The following is a 23821-nucleotide window of genomic DNA, read 5'->3' as shown; positions in this document are numbered from 1 at the left end:
GATTTGCCCAGAATCACAGGATGTTGAGCCGAGACTCGAACCCAGCTCCCTAGATTCGAGGTTGACCGCCCTAGCCGTTAGGCCAACTCCTCTCCACCGTCTTATTAAAATTCGCCTTCCTATCTAGGTTCACTCAGGTACAAAAAAATCTGAACCTTAATGTTAAGGCGTCTATAATTATAAATGGTAGCTCTGCAGGCAGTATCGCTATAATCACCGGGATGCGACAAGGCTGTGTTTTGTTTTCTTGTCAAATTGAGCATTGGCTTGCACTTTTCAACAAGACCATAAAAACAAATCTCCCGTTGTTGGGGCAGCTAATCTGAAACTATTTGCAGATGAAACTAGTAAAATGTATTCACCTGGGTTTGTCTGTCCAATCATACCTGTGGTCGTTGGTCCAGTTTGGAGTTTCGCAGGGTGCAAGATTTTGATCACAGTAGTGAATTTTCACAATGGCAAAGTCTTATGAACCTGAACTACAATCTCTGCACGTCTCTCTTTTTCAGCTTCGTACAATTTGGGCACTTTTGCTCTGGATTTATAATAGGGGATGGAACACTAGCAGATAATCTCAGCAAAGCCCATTTTATTTCCAAGATACAGGCCACAGAGAATTGGTACAGATTACTGCACCCCAAAAGAAGGGAGGCGCTGATTTCAGATTTACTACAATCAACAGAATCATCAACGGGTCATAGACTGGATAGTTTTCAGTGGCTGTTCTATAATCAATTTAGTTACAAGGCTGTATGAGCTGCCAATTTAAGGAGGATGGCTTTTTTCTGGAAATGGATGATATACTATACCCAAGCCAAAATTCATAAAATTTTTCTAAGGCAGAATCCAGATGCTTCAGATGTAATCACGGTAACTGGGGTTGGCTTCATATGATGTTTGCGTGCGTTCATCTAACAAAAGTCTGGCAGAATATTTGTGCTGAAGTCGCCAAAGGCTGAAATTCAATGTTTTTCCAGATGTATATGGGGCATTGTTTGACATTATGGTTTCTCCTCTAGAAATGACTATTGGGCAATGTCAGTTAGTTGCTATTTCCACATTAGTGGCCAGATCACGGATTCTGGCGAATTGAAAATCAGATCTAGTTCTCTCTGTGGATTCTCAAGATGCAACAAGTCCATACTTGTGAAATTATGTATGCAAAAAGAACGGGGGTCCGCAATTGAAGTGAATAGAATTTGGAAACATGGGAGAACTAGGCAAGAATAATCTATGAAGTTTATAAAGAAGTTTTCACTTGAACATTATTGAGTATAATCATGTCAAGGTCGCTGTTTGAATGACAACTGCTGCTACATCTCAAAAAAGGGGGAAAAAAAGGTTTCAAACCAGAATCCATGTACACTAGTGTGACTATGTATGCACTCAGTACAGCCTTATCGTCTAAATGTTTCATCTTGGTAGTTTAATCTTTTGCTGCAGTGCCACAGTATAGGGTGAGAGAGCAAAAGAGACACAAATGATGGACGGAATGCGGAACAAATCAAACGTTCAGCCGTCGCCACCCCCCACCCCACAGTCATGATATCTTGGTTAAATCCATCACTCTTTTGCTCACTGTGCCACCCTAGTTTAGACTCGGCCATATGGGTTGACTCAGCTTTCAGTCTCAAACTAAGAAAGATGCAGGGACTTGCTTTGGCATTTTACGGGGGCTCAAACCGCTGCTGGGGTTCTTTGACCCGTCCATCAGGCAGATGATTATTCAGGCGTCCATCGTGCAAGACTGGACTATGCTAATGTACTCTATTTAGGGGTCAACAAGACTGAAGTCCTGAGACTTCAGAGAGTGCAAAACGCTGTGGCCAGAACTCTTCTGGGTCTCCCTAGAACCTGTCCCACCTCCAGTGTGATTCTTCTGCTACATTGGCTCCCTGTTGCCAATCGAGTGGAATTCAAGGCCCTTTGTACGGCGTTTAAAATTCTGAAATCCTCCTCTCCTGGCATTTTGTCAAACCTGCTCTCATTCTATTCTCCCTCACGCCAACTTCGATGGGACAATGCCTGGTGACTGTGCCTCGCATGAGGAGGGCTGGGTCGGGCAGGCGCTCCTTTCGTTTATTGGCTGCCAAACTTTGGAACACTCTGCCACTATCCGTCTGTGCCATGAATAACTATCTGGCTTTCCGTAAGGCCATTAAAACGCATCTTTTTCCTTCGTTTTAGTGTTCTCTCTCCTGTCATCAGCCTCCATGTTTCTGCCTTAGCCCTGGGGCGCCTGTATGCTGAGGCAGTTGTGCGCTCTACAAAACATGCTAACATAACATTACAAATCAGTCTGGACCCTGCTCCTCATGGGAACAGTCCAGCACGAACTGCCAAGCCAGGTCCTCCCTGGACAGAAACAAGTATCCTGCGACCGTTTCCGATGCCTCACCCCTCATCAGCCATGCTAGCTTGAATCTAGGGGCACAGTGAACCCAGGATCCACGTTTGGGAATGGTGAGCAAAAGAACAATGGGTTTAACCCAGATCTCTTGACTGGGGGTGAATGTTCAAATTGTTCCGCATCCCATCCATCACTTGTTTGTCTTTTACATTATAGGGCATATCACCTGTGTTTGATTTTTCTGATCTCATAAGGCAGTATACATAAGCCCAAACCTGCATTAAAAAAAACTTCGTTTTCACCCAAAAATAAGTACTGTAAAACTACAAATAGAAGGCTACCTTCCGGACATGACCTCTTACCCTCTCCTAAAGTGAAAGTGTACTACACCTAATTTGACAATCCATAAATACTGCAAAATATGTCTGATTTCTAAAACTCTGAGACATGGTTGTCTTTGACCTTCAATGTAGGTAATGTGTGATGCATAACTACCTATAAGATGGATGGTTTTCTGGCCAATGCTTTTGATTTGTGAAAACGAAAAAACTGCATTCTTAAAAACTTTCACAACCATCCCTTCTACCCGTTCCTTGATTCTAAAAGAGAATCCCTCAAAGTGCTGTAGCAGACCTTGTGGGATTTCTAAATGGGAATGTGTTTTTCACACACATTATTGACTGGGTGGTTTGTTCCAATATGTTGTTTGATTGCAGGTCTTTTTAAAGATACAATTATGATGTTTCTTATCATGGATTATTTCATTTCAGGCAGTAGCTGGCCTCCTGGCAGATGCTCGTTCTTTGGCTGACATTGCAAGAGAAGAAGCTTCTAACTTTAGATCAAGTTATGGCTATGACATCCCGTTAAAGGTGAGATGCTGGGGTTTACATTAGCTTGCGTGCATTTCATCATTTACCCGCCTTGCTGAGTAACACGGAATGTGATTTCCTATCAATAAAATGTATATTTCAGGGTTTTGAAATATAAAGCAACTGTTGTCCATCAGCTCCAATGGTGTTTGGTCTTCAGCCTTTTTGTAATTAAGTATGGATTTCAAAGCACAGCTCATCCTCCCGGCAGATTTAGATAACCTTGTCTTGACAGCCCTTCATTAACGTGGTAGTTCTTTGGTCCTCATGAAAAAATTTTATTATTATTATCGTGCACTCTTTTAATTTATTCCTATGCTAAGTTTGGTACCTTAACTCAGTTTTGCCTGCCTCCTTGGTACGTATGCTGGCTGTCATACGTGTATAATCAATGTTGGTGTTGCCAAGAATTACTATTGTCCTGGACCCAGAGAGCACAGCATTAAGAATTTATCATTCCTTGCAAACCAAATCAAATCAGACCTATTTAACATTCATAAGCTTTTTTTCTTTACTAGTATTCTTGATTTACTGTAAGTATTTTCTAATACAGAGACCACTCCTGTATCTCCTAAAGAATAATTTCATTCACATTTCTTTGTAACAACCTATGGTGCTCTATTTAAAGAACAATCTGCCAAATGCATTTCGGGATACATTCCCGCATTCAGGGGATGTTCTAAATAACTACAATAAGAAAAATAATGCAACAAATTGGACTCCATCTCAGCAACCAACTCTGTACATATTCTTTGTGCCAAATATCGACCATGCATATACCGGTATTTAGCCGCGTGCACGAGGTTATTTCCACATGCAGAACATAACGTAACCCTGCCATTTATAGATGTGCCTATGGGTGATAAGCTAGAAACGAGAAATGTGCTAAATGAAAAAAAATAAACCAACCTTAACGGCTATCATGTGCTTGAAGAAAGCAATAGGCTTTGTGAACAGATAGTACTGAATCCAAATTAACCCTGGGTGAGTACTCTTTTTATACAAGCCATTCTTGCAATTGTATTAAGAAAACGTAAACAAAACAAAGACGGTCCAACTGACTTACTGACTCTCTTTGTTGTACACATAACCTGATGTGAAAATTTGAAGAAAAAAACCTGTAGTGATGACAATAATCACTGTTGCTAAAGAAACATATTAATGTACATAGTTCCAAAATCAGTCAGAACAATGATGCTGTGACCTACCTACTTGCCCTAAAACCTCAGTGTAATTCATACGCCGCGCCTACACTTCAGCAAAAAGAACTATTGATGGACAGAATGCAGAACAATGTCATACATTCACCCCAGTACAGAGATCTGGGCCTAAATCCATCGTTTTTTTGCTCACTTTGCCATTCCAGTTTGGACCCAGCCATATGCAAATCAGTCTTGACCCTGTGCCCAATGGGAACAGTCCAGCCCGAACTGCCAGGCCAGGTCCTCCCTGAACTGGAAACAAGCATCCTAGGACCGGTTTCAGGGTTTCACCCCTCTTCAGCCAGGATAGCATGATTCCAGTGGCATGGAGAGCACGGGACTCATGTCTGAGCATACCCGTCCCACTCGGGGTGACAAATGCAAAAAGAACTATTGATGGACAGAATGCAGAACAATGTCATACATTCACCCCAGTACAGAGATCTGGGCCTAAATCCATCGTTTTTTTGCTCACCATGCCATTCCAGCTAAAGAATGATGATGGATTAAACCCAGATCAGTTGACTGGGGGTGAGTGTTTGATTTGCTCAAACGCCTCATCTATTATCCCCTTTGATATCGCTTTGTTCGCCCTAAGTTGGCAGGGTATGCCCAGACGTGGGTCCCTTGCTCACTTTGCCACTGGATTCAAGATAGCCTGGCTGATGAGGGTTGTGAACCCGAAACCGGTCCCAGGATGCTTGTTTCCGGTCCAGGGAAGACATGGCTTGGCAGTTCGGGCAGGACTGTTCCCATGAGGCACAGGGTCAGACTGATTTGCATATGGCCATGTCTGAACTGGGGTGGTGGAGTGAGCTAAAGAATGATGATGGATTAAACCCAGATCAGTTGACCGGGGGTGAGTGTTTGATTTGCTCAAACGCTCCGTCTATTATCCCCTTTGGTATCGCTTTGTTCGCCCTAAGTTGGCAGGGTATGCCCAGACGTGGGTCCCTTGCTCACTTTGCCACTGGATTCAAGATAGCCTGGCTGATGAGGGTTATGAACCCGAAACCGGTCCCAGGATACTTGTTTCCGGTCCAGGGAAGACATGGCTTGGCAGTTCGGGCTGGACTGTTCCCATGAGGCACAGGGTCAGACTGATTAGCATATGGCCATGTCTGAACTGGGGTGGTGGAGTGAGCTAAAGAATGATGATGGATTAAACCCAGATCAGTTGACTGGGGGTGAGTGTTTGATTTGTTCAAACGCTCCGTCTATTATCCCCTTTGGTAGCGCCTACACTTCAGACACTGAACTTCACTGCATAACAAAAAATTATGACAAATTAGCAATCAAAACCTATACACCTGTGCACCAGTATATCTGATCCATTTAGAAGAGGCTATGCGTGAATTCCCTCGTACCTATATCTATACAAGCTGTCTCCACATCTCCGTTGCACGTTTCGATTGTCATGACTAAACCACACGAAGACTGCATTTTAGGCAATAGTCATCAATTCAGGACTACACAAGTGAACTTCTAAATACCCAACCACAGTCGTTATTTTTAAATGTGTGGGGCTTCAAAAGCAACTCTGATTCCAACTCTTAACAACATCAGTACCTGGATTATAATAGACCTGGTATAATCAAAACCAAATGCAGAAAAATCAAACATAATTGAGTATATACTTTCTTGTGTACACTGGCTAATGCGTAGTTAAATTCTGCTATAATCCGGAACGGGTTACTGTTCATCGAACTCTATAACCATCACAAGCCACCGGTGAAAATAAAATTAAAAATAAAACAAGGAGCAGAAGTGATTACCCATATCACGTAGAGAATAAGCAATAGTGAAAAATTAGTTTGTAGACTAGCCAATTTTTTCTTAGGAATGAAATACCATATATTATTCCAAGACAGAACCAAATATGTATGTGACACTTACTGATGTGTGTATTACATTATGTGAAACAACTTATGTTGATTTTATCATTTAAACCTTTTGGAAACTGAGTAGTAAGCCTGGTATATGATGTCCACTAATTAAAGTGCGCACCTTGTATCAGTCCAAACAAACCTTATGGTGATTTAAGCGGTCAAAGATAACCTTAGAAAGCTATCCAAGTGGTAGCTGTGGAGAGCAGCCTTCAGGCTTAGTCTTGAAGGAATGTTAAGCAGCTTGTTTTACCAGAATGCAATCTTATTGCATTGGTTAAATGAAAGGAGAACCACAAAGAATATAGATTTATTATTATAACCCCTTAAATACCTCACAGTATCTGCTTCATGCAGATAAACACAATGCACACAGTACTGTAGCACAGAAACAATCGTAAGTGGCACTAATACACAGTGGGCTCCGGGGGAGTCCAAACCATATACTAAAATAATGGTATAAGAACTACGACTCAAGTCAAGACAATGTCTAGAATGTGTAGAATCGCTGGGACCCCAAGGAACCACCCCAGGTGAGTAAGTAGGGACCCCATAGAGGACGGGTGCAGTGTGAGACCACGACTGCGTTCTACGTACAATTAATTTAATAGGAGAGTCGCGGTTGCAATTTTAAAGTTAAAGGACCCTTCTCAGTGGATTACGAGGATACCCTTTTGAACATAGAAGGTTGGAGAGCCACCCCACCCATGGATACCGAAGTGCCAGAGTTACCTATTCCAGGGAAGCCGGGTGCATAGGTCTGAAGTGGCGTCGGAAACCGCCGTCATTCTCAATGAGTCTTCAAGGAAATGCCACTGCTGGAAAGAAGAAAAATGTCCGGTGGAATCCGCAGGTAGACTCTTGATGGAAGGAACCTGAAAGCAGAGGGGACAGAGTTTGGGTCACTCAAAAGTGACGAGGGACCCGGTAGACTAATGTCCACCGATGTCGGGTGCTTCAGGTGTGAAGGAGACATTGACTCTACAGCTGCAGGGACCAGGAGACGTCGAGGATGACAAGGAGCCGGCTACGAGCTGTCCCTCGAGGGATGTTGGGTGCTGAGGGGTCGGTGTCTGGCAGGAGTACCAACAAGCCTTGGCAACTACAACCCACAAAGAAGGTCAAGAAAGGTTACGGTCTAGCCCAGCAAGGAAACCGAGTACTCACCACAGAAAGGGAAGTCGGGGCAGGCCTGGAGCAACCAGGGGAGCCCAAAAAAATCAGGATTGTCCCTCAAATGGACCCACAGGCCAAAGGCACTGGAGTCGCAAGAGGGGACCTATAGCAGTTTCACCAAACAGCTTGCAGGGCACAGAGTGCGAGAAGGCCGAAGTCCTTGGTACGAAATGTGTGCAGAGGTTGGGGCTATCGACAGCCCAATGCACGAAGTTGGTGAACACCAACAAGTAAATGCACTTGCAAATGTACGCGGTGCACAGAGGTTTGGGTTATGCAGTCTCCACGAGGGATACTGGCGTCAAACTTGGTGAGAGGGCAGTGCGACATCCAGGAACGTAGGAACCCACCTCCTGTGTTGCTGGAGCCTTCGGAGTCCGCAGGAGCTCAGGATCAGCAGACCAGTCAATTGCATTACGGTGCCTGCGAATGCAGGGGAGTGACTCCTTCACCCCAAGGGAGATACATTTAGTAGTCCTTGATGCTCCTCCGGTCCTGCACGGAACCTGTATGGTGCACAAGCACAGACGATGCTTTGGACGGAGAGGGAGACTAAGTCGGGCCCAGTCGAAGTCCAGTGGTTTCTTGTTAAATACCTTGTCCACATCGAATCTAGAGTCCTACAGACAGGTAAGCTCTCTTGTACCCATGGGAGAGGGTTGGACAGATTCAGGGGACCCTCCCAGGGTAGGATCAGGACAGGGGGGTGGTTACACCCATGTCCTTTGTCCAGTTTCACGTCAATGGCTCCCAGAACTGGTTTGAGCTGGACTATGCACAGGGACACAAAATGTGCCCCTCGTGCAGACTTTCAGGCACTTTGGCAGTGCACCCACTCAGCTCCAATACACTAAATCCTGTTTGGGAGGTGGTCACACCTCCCTGTGACAGGATCCGTATTGTGCTGCCTTCCTCTGCTCAAGCTTGGCTCAGCAGCAGGAGGGCAGAAATGCGTCTCTGGTCGGCAGCATCCATTTTGTGCTGTCCGGGTCGAGAAGACTGGTACCGGGAAGACCAGGGACCCATGAAGCTTGCTTCTCTAGTGTGGCATCATACCTCCCACACCGGTTACCAGTGTGGAGGTATGATTCCAAGGTGTTTGATACCAAACTTTACATGTTTTTTCATCCGTTTTCGAGATGGCATTTACTGCGAGGTTATAATGCACCTCTACCTATATGTCTGGCTGTGTCACAGCCTACCCAGGTGAATAGTCTCCAAAGGATGCAGAGGAGCTCTGCTCATGCAGGGGCACCCTCTCACGTAAAACCCAGCATCCTGCCTTCAGGATTAAGGCCTGCTATAGGTTTTAAGTGTAGTGACCAATAGATATAGTAAACCTATATCTATCGTAAGTGGTGCATGCACCACCTTACACAGGCTGCAATAGCAGACTTGTAGTTCCATTTTGCATTGCCTCTCATGGGTGCCATAATATAAACCTATACTCAAACACCTTCTTCTTGATAGCTTCTTCCCAGTTGTAATTAGAAGTCAAGGCTAATTGCATGGCCTCTTTCAACACCCTCACAAATCTCTCAACCACCCCATTGCATTCCGGATGATAAAGGGACGCCCGCTTATGGGTGATACCTCTCTCACTCAGAAACTCTTCAACCACTCTGGAGACAAATTGTACCCCATTATCAGTCAGCACTGAATTTGGCAACCCTTCATTTGCAAACAATTCATCCAAAAAATTGATGACTGATAAGGAGTCAACACAATTCACTATCTTGATAGATGGCCACCTGGAAAACATGTCCAAACAAACTAGGACATACCGATCTTGTGACTTTATCTTAACAGGGCCTAAGATGTCGACAGCAATATCAACCCAAGGACCAGTGGCCTGCTTCCTTACCAGCATCGGCTGAGTCCTACATTTTAAAACTTTATCACTACTGGCACACTGCGGACAATCGCGCACCAATCTTTCTACAAAAGTATCCATCGCAGGCCACCAATAGTTTTCTCTAAGTCTCTCTTTGGTTTTTGCAATGCCCATGTGACTTGCATGTGCATTATCCACAAGTTTTTTGCGCAAGGCCAAAGGGACAATCAATCTGCTTCCTCTAAAAAGAAGACCACTGGAAATCGATAATTCTTCCTTGATAGACCAAAACCCTTTAACCTCCTCATCACACAACCGTTTCTCACACCATCCATCACGAATCTAGGAAACCACCTGTTGTAAAACAGAATCATCAGACAAAGCCACACACCATTCCTCTTCAGTGACCACACCTTGAGTGACCAAGCACACTTGTATATCTTCTCCAAAATCCTCTCCAAGAAAATAATTATCCTCTTCACCCTCGGAGCCAGATAAACCACCGAGTCTCGACAAGCAGTCTGCTAGAATGTTACTAGCGCCCGGCAAATAAGAGACAGAAAACTCTAAATCTTGCAAAGCAACCACCCATCTCCTTATCCTATGTGACACCCGATCAATCCCTTTATTCCCAAATACTTCCTTCAAGGGTTTGTGATCAGAAATCACTGAGAAAGCTTTACCCCACAAAAATTTCTTGAGCTTGCGAATGGCCCAATATACAGCCAAAGCTTCCTTTTCCACGACTGAGTAGTTGCATTCAGCCCCCCTAAGAGGTCTTGAGATGAACAAAATAGTATTGTCTGCACTATCCCCTGGTTGCAATAATACAGCCCCTAAACCTTTCCCACTAGCATCTGTCATAACAAAGGACTTCTTCTTGGGATCAAAACTAGAGAGGTTGGGTGCTTTGTTCAAACAGTCCTTGATTAAATCAAATTCATCACTACACGATTTATCCCAAACAAACTCGCTCCCCTTTTTTAACAAAGATCTTAAATTTTCAGTTTTTTTAGCGAAACCAGGAACAAATTTATTGTAGAATTCTGCCATACCCAAAAATTTTGTAAGTTCATCTTTGCTCACCGGATAATTGAGATTGGAGATGGCTTCAACTAAAGAAGGCTTTGGTTTGATCCCAGAGCCAGAGATTGAATGACCCAGATATTCAATCTCTTTTACATCAAATTTACATTTGTCCAATCTAAGAGTAAGGCCATGATCTTGGAATCTGGAAAGTATAAGACCCATTCTCTCATCATGCTCACGCAAGCTACAACCATACACAAGAACATCATCTTGGTAGACTTTGACTCCACCAATCCCGTTTAGTATATTCTCCATGACTCTTTGGAATACCGATGCAGCTGATATAAGACCAAACGGCATCCTTAGAAATTTATAGGTTCCAAAGGGTGTTATGAAGGTAGTCAATTCTTGGCAGGAAGGGTGTAGTCTGACCTGATGGTAGGCGGAAGACAAGTCTAAAGTTGAAAAATGCGTGGCACTACCTAATGAGGATAACATTTCTGTTATGTTCGGGAGAGGTAGTTTCAAAGCTGAAAGTAATAAGCGGTGAGTTCGATGAGATGAGTTGAGGTCTCTTCAAGAGATCCCATCCTCGTTGCCAAAATGAGGTATGGGTGATGAATTGAAGAAGCAGGAAACAGTAGTTTGATTAGGAGCTCTTTAATGTAGAGAGTAATCTTGAGACCTCATCCTCCAGCCAAGCCAGTGCAACTGACATTAGCTTCAACACATAACATTCTCTTCACTACACATTCTTTAAAAGAACACCCACAGCGGCTGACATCATCAACTTAACATGGAGGCTCAGAAACATTAAGTAAGAACACTACATCGTGCTTCAGCCCATGCTCTTGGGTACCTATGTGTGAGAAAGTGTCTCTGTATATACTGTTCCAAAATAGGTACAGTGTGTACAGAGTCCACAGTCCCCAGAGGTTTGGCAGAGGCTAAAGTTAGATATAACCTTACTATCTAAAGTGGTAGCTTGGCCGAGCAGTAAGGCAGTATCAGAGGACAGTGTAAAGCATTTGTTGTACACAGTCAGTCAGCAAATGGTCTCACACACTCAATAACTGAACTCTAGGCCAATGGTTTATATAAAAAAAAGTTTGTTTTATTTTAGAACCAACAATAGGTATTAAAATATACTTTCTCAGAATGAGATGCTTTAGTTAAATACTTTTGCAATATGCAATTGACTTTTGTAGGTAGTAGTTACAGGTTGTTGCAATAGGCAACACAATTCCAAACAATAATACATTAAGCTCAATGGAAGTTTTAAATTATTTACAATAGATTACTTTCAGGATTACTTTTCTAACTCCAGGACTGGATCCTAGATTCAGTCCTGGGACAGTTCTTGGAAACAAGTGAGTAAAGTCGACTTAGTTACTGTTGTGATTTTTAGGCAATATTTTGCTATTTTAAAAGTTGACACTTTGACTGTTTTTCTATGAAATTTCTTCTATCTATGGGACAAAATTCAAGTTACAGGTATGGTATGTTCTCGTTACTTTTGCAATCCAGTACTGGGCTCCTAGGCTCATTACTGGGACCTCTAGCTAAAACAGGTAAGCAATTACGTTTTCACAGTTGGTACGATTTCTAAAGAATATGTGTAGTTTGCAAAAATCGACACTTAGAAGAAATTTCACAGAAAAACAGTCACTGATTTCCTATGGAAGAAAATTGGGTTAATAGTAAGTACGGTTGTGAGTACTTTTCAGGGTCAGTGCTGGGCACCAAGATCCAGCACTGGGATCTCTCCTAATAGCAGGTGAATATTTTCGTTTTCGTTACTCGGTTGATTTTAGGTGAATATTTTAAGTTTTAGAAACTCCACACTTAGAAGAAATTTCAGAAGAAACCAGTCAATGTTACCCTATGGAGGAAAATTGGGTTATCGGCTTTTGGGTAAGTAATCGACTGGCAGAGTTAAGGTTATGGGCACAGACTCGGGGGTCTCCCAGGGTCAGGTAAGTACAGTTGTTACACCCTCAGCGGCACAGGGGCAGTCGGGTGCAGAGTGAATTAGGCCCAGTGTTATCCTATGGGAGGCAGGGGGGCCTTGGTTGGTGGCTGCTGACTAGCAGGCCATGCGGCTGTGGGAGCTGGGCTCCTGGTCGCTTGCTCAGGGCAAATGGGGAAGTAGATAGGAGTAGAGGTTACACTGCCAGGGCCACTCGGGCGGCTGGGTGCAGGGTGCTTTTGAGCCTTCGGGCGCTCATTGGATTTCAATGGGAAAGCTCCAGGACGAACAAAGGCTGCATGTTCGGGGACGAAGATTCTTCGAGAGGTAAGTTTGGTAGTTGAGGATAGGTAGGTACCCAGGAGTTGGGCACAGGGGGCTGCAGGACGCCGGGTGCAGGGGTGCCTTTTGGTGTTGGGAAATCTTACCCTCTGTTGATCGCGGTTGGGGGAGTACCTGGTTCTGAGGCTGCAGGCGTCATCAGGAGCGTCTAGGTGAGTCCTTGGGTGTCGGATTCGGGCTCACAGTCGCCGGGGGGACGTCCTCGAGGTCTTTGTTCACTCCGGCACAGGCCAGGCTTGGCGGGTGCAAAGTGTGCAGGGTTCGCGGTTCCGGGCTGATGCCAGGGGTTAGAAACTGGTTTTGAGCAGAGCCACTGCTCATGGGAGTCCCAGGTGCTCAGAGTCACAAGGTAGGCAGGTCCTCCGGGGTTTGTGAGGTTGCTGGCCACAAGAGGTGCCGTGATTCAGCAGGAGCAGATTCGAGGGTCGACAGGCCGGTAGGGCTGGGGCCAAAGCAGTTGGTGTCTTCCTTTTCTTAGCAGCTGCACGGCAGGTCTTCTTTCTTCTTGCTCTTCTTTGCTTCTCGGAATCTGGAATCTAAGGAAGGAAGGTTCAGGGTGCTCCTAAATACTAGATTTAGGGGTGTCACAGGTAGGTGAAGGGCAGGGACCAATGGGTCCCTACCCTGGGGTGGGTACACCCCCTATCCTGCCACTCTCCTGTGGGAGGGGGGCAGTAGCCTAGTCCTGATTGGGCAGGGCCTCCCATCTTCAAGATGGCGAGCGCCCGGAGATGTGCTTCACCTCGCCTCCCCCACCTGAGGGGTGGGGTTGGCAGGCTGATACATCCCTTGCCCTTATTTGGGGTTTCCGGCCAGTCTTCCTGCCAGAGTGGGGGTTAGAACCGGTGGGGGCCAGTTTGCTGGGTACAGGAAGTGGCCTGGGGAAGCTCACAGAGGCGGCATGCCTTTGAAGCTTCCCCCTGTCCATCCTGGGGGAGGAGACCTAGTACCTCGCCCAGTATGTGCATTGTTGCAGGCCCAGGAGAGCGTGGGCTCTCCTACCCAGGGGTCCAGCAACATGTCTGCTGTGTGGCAACCAAGGCAGCCTCTGAGACCAGACGTGGATTGAAGGTTAGGTTTCAGGGGGCATCTCTAAGAAGCCCTCTGTAGTGCTTTGTACATTAAATCCCACACTGGCATCAGTGCTGGTTTAATGTGCTGAGAAGTTTGATACCAAACTTCTCAGTCTTCAGTGTTGCCATTATGGTGCTGTGGAGTTTGTGTTTGACGAGCTCTCCGCACCATATGCTCTTAAATGGCAGCACTGCACTTGCAGTGCCCAGGAATGGACCTGGGTACTGTAGGGGCACAGGACACATGCTCCTGTGCCCACACCACTTGCATAGGGCACCCAGCTAGAGGGGTGGCTGATGTATGCCAGGGCTGTGTAGGTTGTGGGCATGTCACACAGGGATGTGTGCCATGTCGACTCTTCGTTTTGTCTTGTACCCAGACACTCGGCCTGCAAGGGCAGTGTGTTTGTGTTAGGGTACAGGGCCTCTAAGGGTGGCACAATACGTGCTGCAGCCCTTAGAGGCCTTCCCTGGTCACAAGGCCCTGGGTACCCAGGGTACCATTTACTAGGGGCTGACATGTGGCCAGGGTTTGCCAATTTGGGTTTGAGGTTTTTAGAGAAGGAACATAGGCCCTGGGCACCTGATTGGCAGGAGTCCAGGGCACACTCAGTCAATGTACATTCAGCAATTCAGCAAAAAGTGGGGGCATACCATGCAAGAAAGATGGCACTTTCTCACTCAATGCCCTGGGTAATTGTGTACCATATACTAGGGACTGGCAAGGGTACCCCAGTATCCAATCTGGAGTATACCAAAGTACATGCATAACATTTTAAGGAGAAAGCAGATAGATTGGGGTCCTGATTAACAGGATCCAAGTCAGACTAGTCAAAAACAGTGTAACATCAAGCAAAAAGTGGGGATAACCATAGGAAGCAGATCCTACAGAAACATTGTGTCAAAGCGTTTTATCCAATTGGGGAGAGGATGTAGCCTTACGGCTAGAGCGGTCGACCTCGAAGCTGGAGAACCGGGTTCGAGTCTCGTCAACGATGCTCAACATCCTGTGATTCTGGGCAAATCACTTAATCTCCCTGTGCCTAACTAAAATATGAATGTGTCCATCTGTAACGAAATTGGTGCTCATGTAAAGAGCTTTGATACCTGATGTCTCGAGTCTAGTTTGCGCTATATAAAACTCTTTAAAAAAAATTTAAAAAAATGTTTTCAAATGCACTTCTCTTTGTGACAACCTGAAGTATTGCATCCAGTGGTAATGTGTACCAATTCTATTATTTGAAAACTTTGTATTCCGACCAATGTAAGGCTAAATTGGAAATTACGTTTTGGTTACGAATCTTACAAATTTTGATTTTCCTTTCTGTTTTGCTATGTGTGGCGGGTTAAATGAAGCACGGGATCCCAGGGTGAAATGCAAGAGGTGTTTTTATTTTAAAGAGGTCTCATCAATCCGATATGGGAGAGCAGTCCAGTAAAAAGCACTTGTCCCTGTGGCGGGGTTTCCGGGCTTTCTCGGGAAATTAGCTCTTCAAATCCTGGGTCTGGTCTGGTCGTTGACGGGTTCTCCCAGGATCGCGTGGGGAAATACAAGAAAAAGGAAACACAGCCTTAATCTCAGGCAATACGTGACGACATGGGGAGGGGACGTGAGGGAGCACCATAGGGGCCAGGCGGTGAGTGTAGAAAGAAACCAACACCGGGAGTACCTCTGACCCGTAAGCAGCGGATAAGCCGTCCGCTTGCTTCACTGTCCGCCCTAGGAGGTCTCAACCACCCGTCGCCCAGACCCCCGGAACCGCTCACGTACCTGCTGGAGCCACTAACCTCCGGGTCCGTGGCGGGGCGCAGCGTGGGATAGGCCTCGTGGCTCCTCGATGCGTGGACCTTCGTCTGGGCACGGGTCCGCTGGGCTCTCCGCTCTCCGTTCGTGTTCGGTTCTTCCGTGTTCTTCTCCCGGCGTTTCGATGGCGTCTGGCTTCATTTCCTCGTTGTGACTCCACACCCACCGAGCAGGCGAATCCTGTCTTGTAACGTGTGAGGGGGTGGGTTCTGTGGATGAAGAGGCGGCAACGTTGTTAAAGGGCCAGAGCCCGGGGAGATCAGCCGCGTTTAAGTCGTCACCCGCGATCCTGATGTCTGGGGGCTGAAAGGGAGAAGAGGATGGTGAAAGAGGTGAGTCTGCGGGGCTCTCATGAGGAATACGGGGCAAACCCTGACACAATGTATAACATTCCACACTAACATTTAATGCTGTAAATCGCGTTCTGCGAGTCACAATCCGTTGAGTGACAAAGTTTAATAATCTCTACTGATCTGGGGTGCGTGATAGTGTTTCCAGTATTAAAATTGTTGCAATGAATGCAGTTATAACATTTCTTTGGTTCCTGGTGCATTTTTAGGTGTGTTAGTCGTGGTTCATAGTTCTTTCAAATTATTTGTTCTGGTACAGGGGTATAATGGTTTTTCATTGAATAACCCTTTGAATTCTGATTCATTTTGCAATAATTCTCATCTTTGATTTATTCTTTTTGATGGCAAATGACGTTGAGGAATATTTTGATACAGACACTAATTTGTTTGGTTTATCTTTGTATTGTTTTTGTAACAAATGTATTCAATCCTTTTCATAACCATTTCCTCAGTATTTTTGAGTATTTTGAAAGGGACATCTCTTTCCAGGTATCTTTGTTTAAATTCTTGTACGATGTTTTTACATGTTCCTGGATCCAAAGGTATCCTTTTAATTCTTAGAAATTGAGAAAACTGTATATTTGTTAGTTCTTTGGTCTGCTCCATCATTTTGTAGCTCTTGACACCAAACCACCCGAACCATCATGAGATTTGGGCCTATTAGGTACATGCCAATTTCACCCAACTTCTTAACTGGCTGATAGAGTGGGATTACAACAGTATGATTTGCAGGAGACACCTAAAGATTTAGTGGCTCTGGGTCCTGTTTCAAAGCATGCATTTTTAATATGGTTGTGTTTTGAAAGTAGTTATAAAACAACCACTTGATTAGGTCGAGCCTGAGCCAGCACGCATGCGCTGCTCTGCGAGGCTTCTTGTAAGCACTCTAAACTACTCTGTCAGTCTGACTCCCCCCGCGCATTGGGTTGGCTGTGTCATTTTGTCATTTTGTTATCGTAGCCTGCAAATGGCTAAAGGCGGGTGCATATCCCACGTCTTTCGCAAATGTTAAACCCACAGCATTTTGCTTGCAGGAGCGAGCAGCGGCACGCAGGGCTGCAGCTGCAGTGCCTCCTTGTCGCCCCTGCAACCCTCCCCCTTGTCTCTTTGTGCCCGCCCCCACTACTCCTATTGAGCTGCGACGTGCTGTGCTGAATTCTTTCCCCTGCCCCGACTTTGATCAATTGATTTTCTACTTTTTACTTAGCTACAAGGTTATGACTTGTTTTTGACACAAAGTTACATTTAATCAATCGCACAGACCTCGGCCTAGAATCTCACTGCCCCCTTAAAGCTGGGAACACGGTGTCTTTCGCACAGCGCGTGACTGGATCAGATGGTGTAGTTGCGCTTATCACCTATTACAGCCGGCGCGTTTGAGCAACACTCACCACAGAGTAGAGGTTGTGTTTGTTTACGTTTTACTTTCAGGAACACGACCAGGAGAGCGCGAACCTCGCGATGTTTGGGGATCACAGAGAGTCGGGCGCAACTAGAGATGGAAAACGCCGATCCTCCAGGGAAGAGAAGCATTTCAGACACACGAAAAGCAGCAGTGCGAGTCTAGCACGTGGCATCTCACTAGAGCGCACTGGTGCCTGCTGCGCGCGGCGTCACGCGGCTCCTGCAGCACGTCCCGGCCCCTTCCGCATCACTGTTCCTCGTGACATGCAGTTACCGCCTCCGTCACAGCGACCCGCTTACTGTCACCGGCTCTTCCGCCCCTTTTCTGGGTCTTCCCGTAATGAGCCCACGGCCCGCCTACCAGTTTGACAGCAGAGGCCACAGCTGGGGGACCAGCGGCGCTACAGCAGCCATGAACCTGCACCAGGTGCTGGCCAGGGCTGTCAACCCCGGGGACCACTGCTTCTCTGTGGGCAGCGCTGGCGAGCGGCCCTTCACGGTGAGTGACAAGGGGACGGGGCTATGTGAATGAGACTACAATGTGTGTCCAGAACCCCGTCTTTGTGTATCCAGAGGGCATACGTTCACTGATCGCCCCCTGCAACCTTCCTTGATTTTGGAGTACCATAGCGTACTATAAATGCGTCTCAAAACCTTGGTACCGTTTTCCCAGCCAGCAGTCTTGTGTCCTGTTACTGTAGAAATCATGGAAGCTCGTGAACAGGTCCAGCCCCACGCCAACTCGCAGGACAACAAGGACGAAAGTGGAAATATTTAACACCTGTGGATGTAAGGGTGGGGGTCTTCTTACTGCTGTTGGGGGAAAAGTGGCCTGTCCATTGCACATGGATCTAGTGCTTTTTGGATAGCCCATCCCAAGGCTTCCAATCGCTTCGCCCAAGACCAGGATCAGCATGAAAGACATGCATACTCTGAAACGCATGTCCATGCTACAGCGTGTGGGTGTGTGCTGGGACAGTGTTGTCTTCGCTTTAATCGTGTATGGAAAGTGTCCATGTAGCGCATTATGCTCACTGAATTGCGTTATTGTATTATGGATTGCAACGCTTAGTGATGGACGAGGAAGTGTGAGAAAGAGACGTGCATCATTTGCTGTGCTTGATCTTTCCTCACAGCCACCAAGCTCTCTTGGTTTACTTTAGGTGCTGGGTTAATACTTTAATTGCTTGCTTTTACTAGCCTCCCAAATAATGTGCCCGCCATTCTTCTGGGTATATAGAACAATGCGGCCAGGTTTATATTTGCGCTAACCTACTGACCATGAAGGAGGACATTCCAAGGTTTCATGCGTTACCTATATGGTAATCCAAAAACGAACCCCAGATTACTTCCGCTAGTCTCCAGCCTAATCACACTTCTCCCATCCCAGCCTGACTGTGTGCTGTGTGCAGGGCTCATCACTTTGGAACAGAACACCTAACTGCTTATCTAAGACCTGTCCTCCTCACTTTGGAACAACTAATTACCTGCTCATCTTGCACCTTTCCTCCGTCTCCTCTGTCCCCCTCTCAATCAACCCCAGCCAGATTGTCTCACAGCCAAACATGCTTTATTTAATCACTCTACAGAGTGCATCTTTTCGCTCCCCCACCTCAGAAACCTGCAAACACTTCTCCTTTCATTCCTTTTTATTTTTTGCATTTTTATAGAGCCCAAATCAAGGTATCAAAGCGCTTTACATGAGCACTAGTTCCATAACAGAAATTTGCCCAGTGGAGGATAATGTGCTGCATGGGTAAACACTTATAAGATCCCAAAGGCAGGACCTATTGGCTATTCCAATGCTTGCTTTTTATAGTAATTTTGTATGACTTTTTGATTTTAGTAAAATTAGATACGTAATATACTTACATAGAGAGGCCTTCTGCCAGCCCTCTTCCTCCATTGGTGGGTCATTATGTCATTCTCATTTTCATTCCACCCTGTACAGCATATAGCATGGGGTAAAGGGTCAGCCCACTCCAGCTATTGGCTGACTTCACTGTGAGTGATGTCATTCTGCCCTTTCACCTGAAACACATCCACACAAAAATAGTTGCCCTTAATGGCTGGGACTACTATGGCAATACTTTTGAGAGGAAAAACATTTTGGGTTTTAGCTAATTGTTTTAATTGATCTTTCTTGGTTCATTCTGCTCCCCCCCCCCCCCCGTCCGGTTCCTGTTGGAATGTTTGCAACTGTCCTGTCCTCCAAGGTTCCACAGAGGACTCCAGCTGACTGGAACCTGTGATGGTGTATAAGGCATAATAAAGATCTTGCCTTCTGCATGCTGCTTCTCTTCATTATAGCATAGCACTGGCAACTGTTTTGGCTGAGTGGGGACAGCTACACAATCCACCCCAATCTGTACTTCAGTGGCAGCTGTACCTTACACCTTCTTGACATGCTTAATGGTGAGATTCTGGTGCTACTTTTTACTGGAAGGTATGGATTACGATGTCCTCTGAGCCTTGAAATTTAAATGCTTTCCAGGCTCGTGAAAGGGATTTTTTCACATTCAGCGTACTTATACTGCAAGTTTTTGCCGCCTTCCTGTTCTGTCCACTTCTTTTTTCTGTATGCAGTATTGGGCGCGGAGACCAGCTGTGTCTTGCATTTTCAGGGGCGGCATTCTGTGCTCCTGGGTGTGCCTTTCCAACCTTGCGCTGAAATTCTCCTAGTCATTTTGGGCCTGTGTGTGAGGAGCTGTGTTGTAAGGGCTCTGCATTGCAAGTTTTTGTCTGTGTCATTGGATATCAGTGCACAATGTGAGGCACTCCTGGTTCCCTTCTGTTTGTGACTTGAAACTTGTCTATGCTGCCTCCACTCTCTCTCGCTGACAGGCACTGCTTTATTTAAGAGAAAGCCTGTCGTGTGTAGCATCACGCTGACAGGCACAGCTTCATCGATTCAAGTACCTCGCTGAGGAAGCCTGTCGCATGAATCTCTTCAAGCTGACAGGCACAGCAAAAACTAAATACTCGCCTCAGTGGGGGCGAAAGCGGGAATCAGCCTGTTTTATTTTTGTTGCGATCCTGTGAATCCTGACGCATTGCTTTTATAAACTGACAGGCACAGCTTGATTTTAACCTGTCGTGTTGCCGTTGCCCGTCTGGGTAACTGCTGCTGGTTCTTCTGAGCCGTCCTCCTGCCTCCTTCCTCAGTTAGTTTCAAGGCGCCACGAGAAGCATTTCCATCACTCTCTAATTGCCTCAGCAGAGGCTGTTCTGTTCCTCATGTGTGTCAGCTGGAGGGCGGTTCCAGTTGATTTCAATTTCTTTGAGGCAAGCAATTGACATTACCTTGAGTGTGAAACATACTGCTGATTGCATCAAGAAAATGAAAATATGCAATGACTCTACAGCTGAGGTTAATGTTATTAATAAGCAAGGTAACAAAGGGGTCAAATGCAAAAATCAGTCGCCTTGTAGGGACAAACCCAGGTGTGGCAGTATGGGGCATCTTGTGAATAGGGTTGTCACTTGCCGTAAATGTGGGGGAAAGGGACATCTCGCCAGATTATGCAGGGATTTGCATTTCAAACCTGTTTTGGCAGTTGAGCTTGAAAACCCACCAGAAACCAAGTTAGTTACTGAATAGCACTGTTGGAGCAATTTTCCCTTCTTACAGGATTACCCTTTACAGCATGCCCATCACTGTCTTTGCAGACACATGTTCACCTTATACCTTGATTGATAAGGACCTATTTTTGGGGTTGTTTCCCAGTAAGCATAACAAAGTGGAGTTACCAGATATCAAACCATGGAGGGGGGGGGGGGGGGTTTACAATGGTGATCCCATACCAATACTGGGCATGACCACCATGAAAATCAGTTTTAAAGGAAGGAATACGGGAGGAAAAGTCTATGTAACGGTGAAGGGTTCCAATTTATTGGGATGGGACCATCAAAAAGAGCTGGGCATCGGGGGTTATACCTCAATAGTCCGGATCAAGTACTCCTAGTGGACCCCTTGATTGGTGGGAAGGAGGTCTGCAGCGATCTCCTTGATATATTTGCTGACGAGTTGGGGCTATTTAACGACTACCAACACAGTTGAAACCAAAGGCAAAACCGGTGGCACATAAATTCCTCACATGATGCATGCCCATTTTAGTTAAGAACTGGACAGACTGCTTGAGTTGGGTGTTAATAAACCAGCAGAAAGCTCACGATGGTTGGCTCCAGTGGTCATATCGTCCAAATCTTTGGGCAAAGACTAAAGACTATCCATAGAACTGAGAGATTCAAACGCTAACACAATGGTTGACAATTGCCCCCACCCCCGCTCTCATGAAGTTCTCACCCTAATCTAAGATGCTAGCTGTTTCAGTGTCTTAGACCTTTCGTCAGCCTACCACCAGGTTGAGCTTCAGCCTAGATCACGTCACCTCACTTCATTTGTGATGCCCCTGGATGCCTTCCATTACAGGCGCATTCCTTTCGGTCTTGCCTCTGCAGCGGTCTCATTACAGAGAATTATGCAGCTTGTTTTGAAGGATATACATGGCACCCTGGGTTTTCAGGGCGACATCCTGATCCATAGCAAAAACATATAGGAGCACAACACTATGCTTAGAGAAGTATTAACCAGATTTAAGAGGAAAGGGCTTACCTTAAAAAGGGATAAAAGCCAAATTGGTGTGGGGTCCAGAGTATCTGGGCCACACCATATCCCACGATCGGCTCAAACCCAAATTGAATCTTGTGGAAGCCATTGAGAAAACTGCAGCCCCCACCAACACCGAAGAACACTGATCCTTCTTGGGACTCTTGGAGTACTATTCTAAAATTGTGCAAAATTATGCTAGTATTTTGGAGCCCCTAAGGAATCTGCTGAGAATGAAGGTCCCATTCCAAGCCTCAAACTTTTCTCGCCCAATTGCAATTGCGAGTCAGATTTGATCAGGTCAAGCTATTTTTAGAACCTACTAGTCTGTTCTGGCGAGTGAACTTTAGCTGGAAAGGAACATGTGTTCTGTTCAGAAAGTGAATGAGCAATAAAGATGCCATTAAATCTTGTTTTTATCTTGACACCTTTGCAGTCTGTTTTTGTTAAGTGAGCTGTCTGAAGATGTCAGTTTTTTTCCAACACAAAACATTTAAAGTAAGCCTATAAATGGATTGTACAAATATTTCAACTATATCGGGAACTATGAAAGCACTTTTTTTGTAAATAAGTGTGATCCATACAAAGATTTAAATAGGAGCAAAACAATTCAGAACACTTTATTTGGTGATGTGCAAAGACACGTATTTGCAGAAATTTGATTTCTAAACATTGTTTGTACACTATATAATTTTATCAGTAAAACCACGTTCGTAGGAAATTTTGTGGCTGCTTCAACGTAAAATCTGCTGATTGCAAGTGTGCTACCACTTCATGCTTTAGTTATGCATTTATTAAGTGATAGTTTTTAAACATGATTTGAGGAACATTCATGTGATAGTTTTTAAACATGATTTGAGGAACATTCATGCGCCGCCCTGATGACATGAGGCAAGTCAAGGGTCATGTGGTATCCTATATGTGGCTAGATTACGATTATATATAGAGCAAAAGTTTTGTCTGTTGAAATAAAACAAAAGGGTTTTATGTGCAGCAGACATGCTGAACTCCCATATTTGAAGGTGCTCTCATATGTGATAATGAAGAGCATGCTGGCTCAATGAATTAAAATATTTGCCCATGATCACATCATTTGAAATCCGTTTGTGGGTCAAGAGCATTCCAAGTAGTTAGAGTAGATTATTTGAGTCACTAGACCTGCAGCTCTAGTAAAACATGTATGATTGTTTGAGGCCTGCATTCATATGGAGTGAAGAGAGTCATTCTTTTTTCAGATTGGTCAAATCTAGCATAACCAAAGCTCCTTCTCTGAGCAGGTTTGACCCTAGGAAACCCACAGTCTTCACCACAGATGCCATTAATAAGGGTTTAGGAGCTATTCTTACACAGTGGGTGGATGGGAAGGAGCAGGGGGTTACCTAAACATCTAGAGCATTAAAGGGAGCAGATGGAGACTATTCAATGGTGAAAGAGGCCCTCCCATGCTTATTGGCGGCCAGACATTTAAAAATAAATTTAGGGGGCATACCTTTCGCCATCAAAACGGACTAAGTCCTTGATGTACACCTTCACTACCATAAGGTTCAACCAGTACCACTCCCAGGATATCCAGATCAGAACTCGAAAAATCCACTTGCTATTGCGAGCCAGATTTGATCAAGTCGAGCTATTTTTGGGGCCTACTCGCCCTTTCTGGTGAACTGAAATTCCTCTAACTTCGGTCACAGAAAGAAAAGTAAATGTAGGAAGACAAATTGATTTTTGACCTCGGACTCTGAAAGCCGAGCAAATGTGACAAGATAGCAAGATATAAAGGCATCTTTATTGCTTACAAAGTGAATGAGCAATAAAGATGCCTTTAAATCTTTTTAGGTCTCGCCTTGCTATCGCGTAAGCGATCGCAAAGCGAGACTATTGTAAGCGGGTTTTAAAAGTGCTCCCAAAAAGCGGATTGCATGGC

General features: G+C 45.3%; 1 protein-coding gene across 1 annotated transcript in view; it reads left to right on the top strand.

The window, feature by feature from the left end:
* The window catches only part of PSMA3 (proteasome 20S subunit alpha 3), a 175809-nt gene that overhangs the window by 37973 nt on the left and 114015 nt on the right, over positions 1 to 23821 (top strand). Inside the window, exon 4 of the mRNA XM_085626129.1 lies at positions 3121 to 3222. Within this exon, the coding sequence (XP_085482255.1) occupies positions 3121 to 3222 (102 nt within the window). The remainder of the gene's footprint in view (positions 1 to 3120; positions 3223 to 23821) is intronic.

The sequence above is a fragment of the Triturus cristatus genome, chromosome 9 (assembly GCF_964204655.1).
Source record: "Triturus cristatus chromosome 9, aTriCri1.1, whole genome shotgun sequence".
Lineage (NCBI taxonomy): Eukaryota > Metazoa > Chordata > Amphibia > Caudata > Salamandridae > Triturus > Triturus cristatus.
This window is presented reverse-complemented; position numbering and strand designations above follow the sequence as displayed.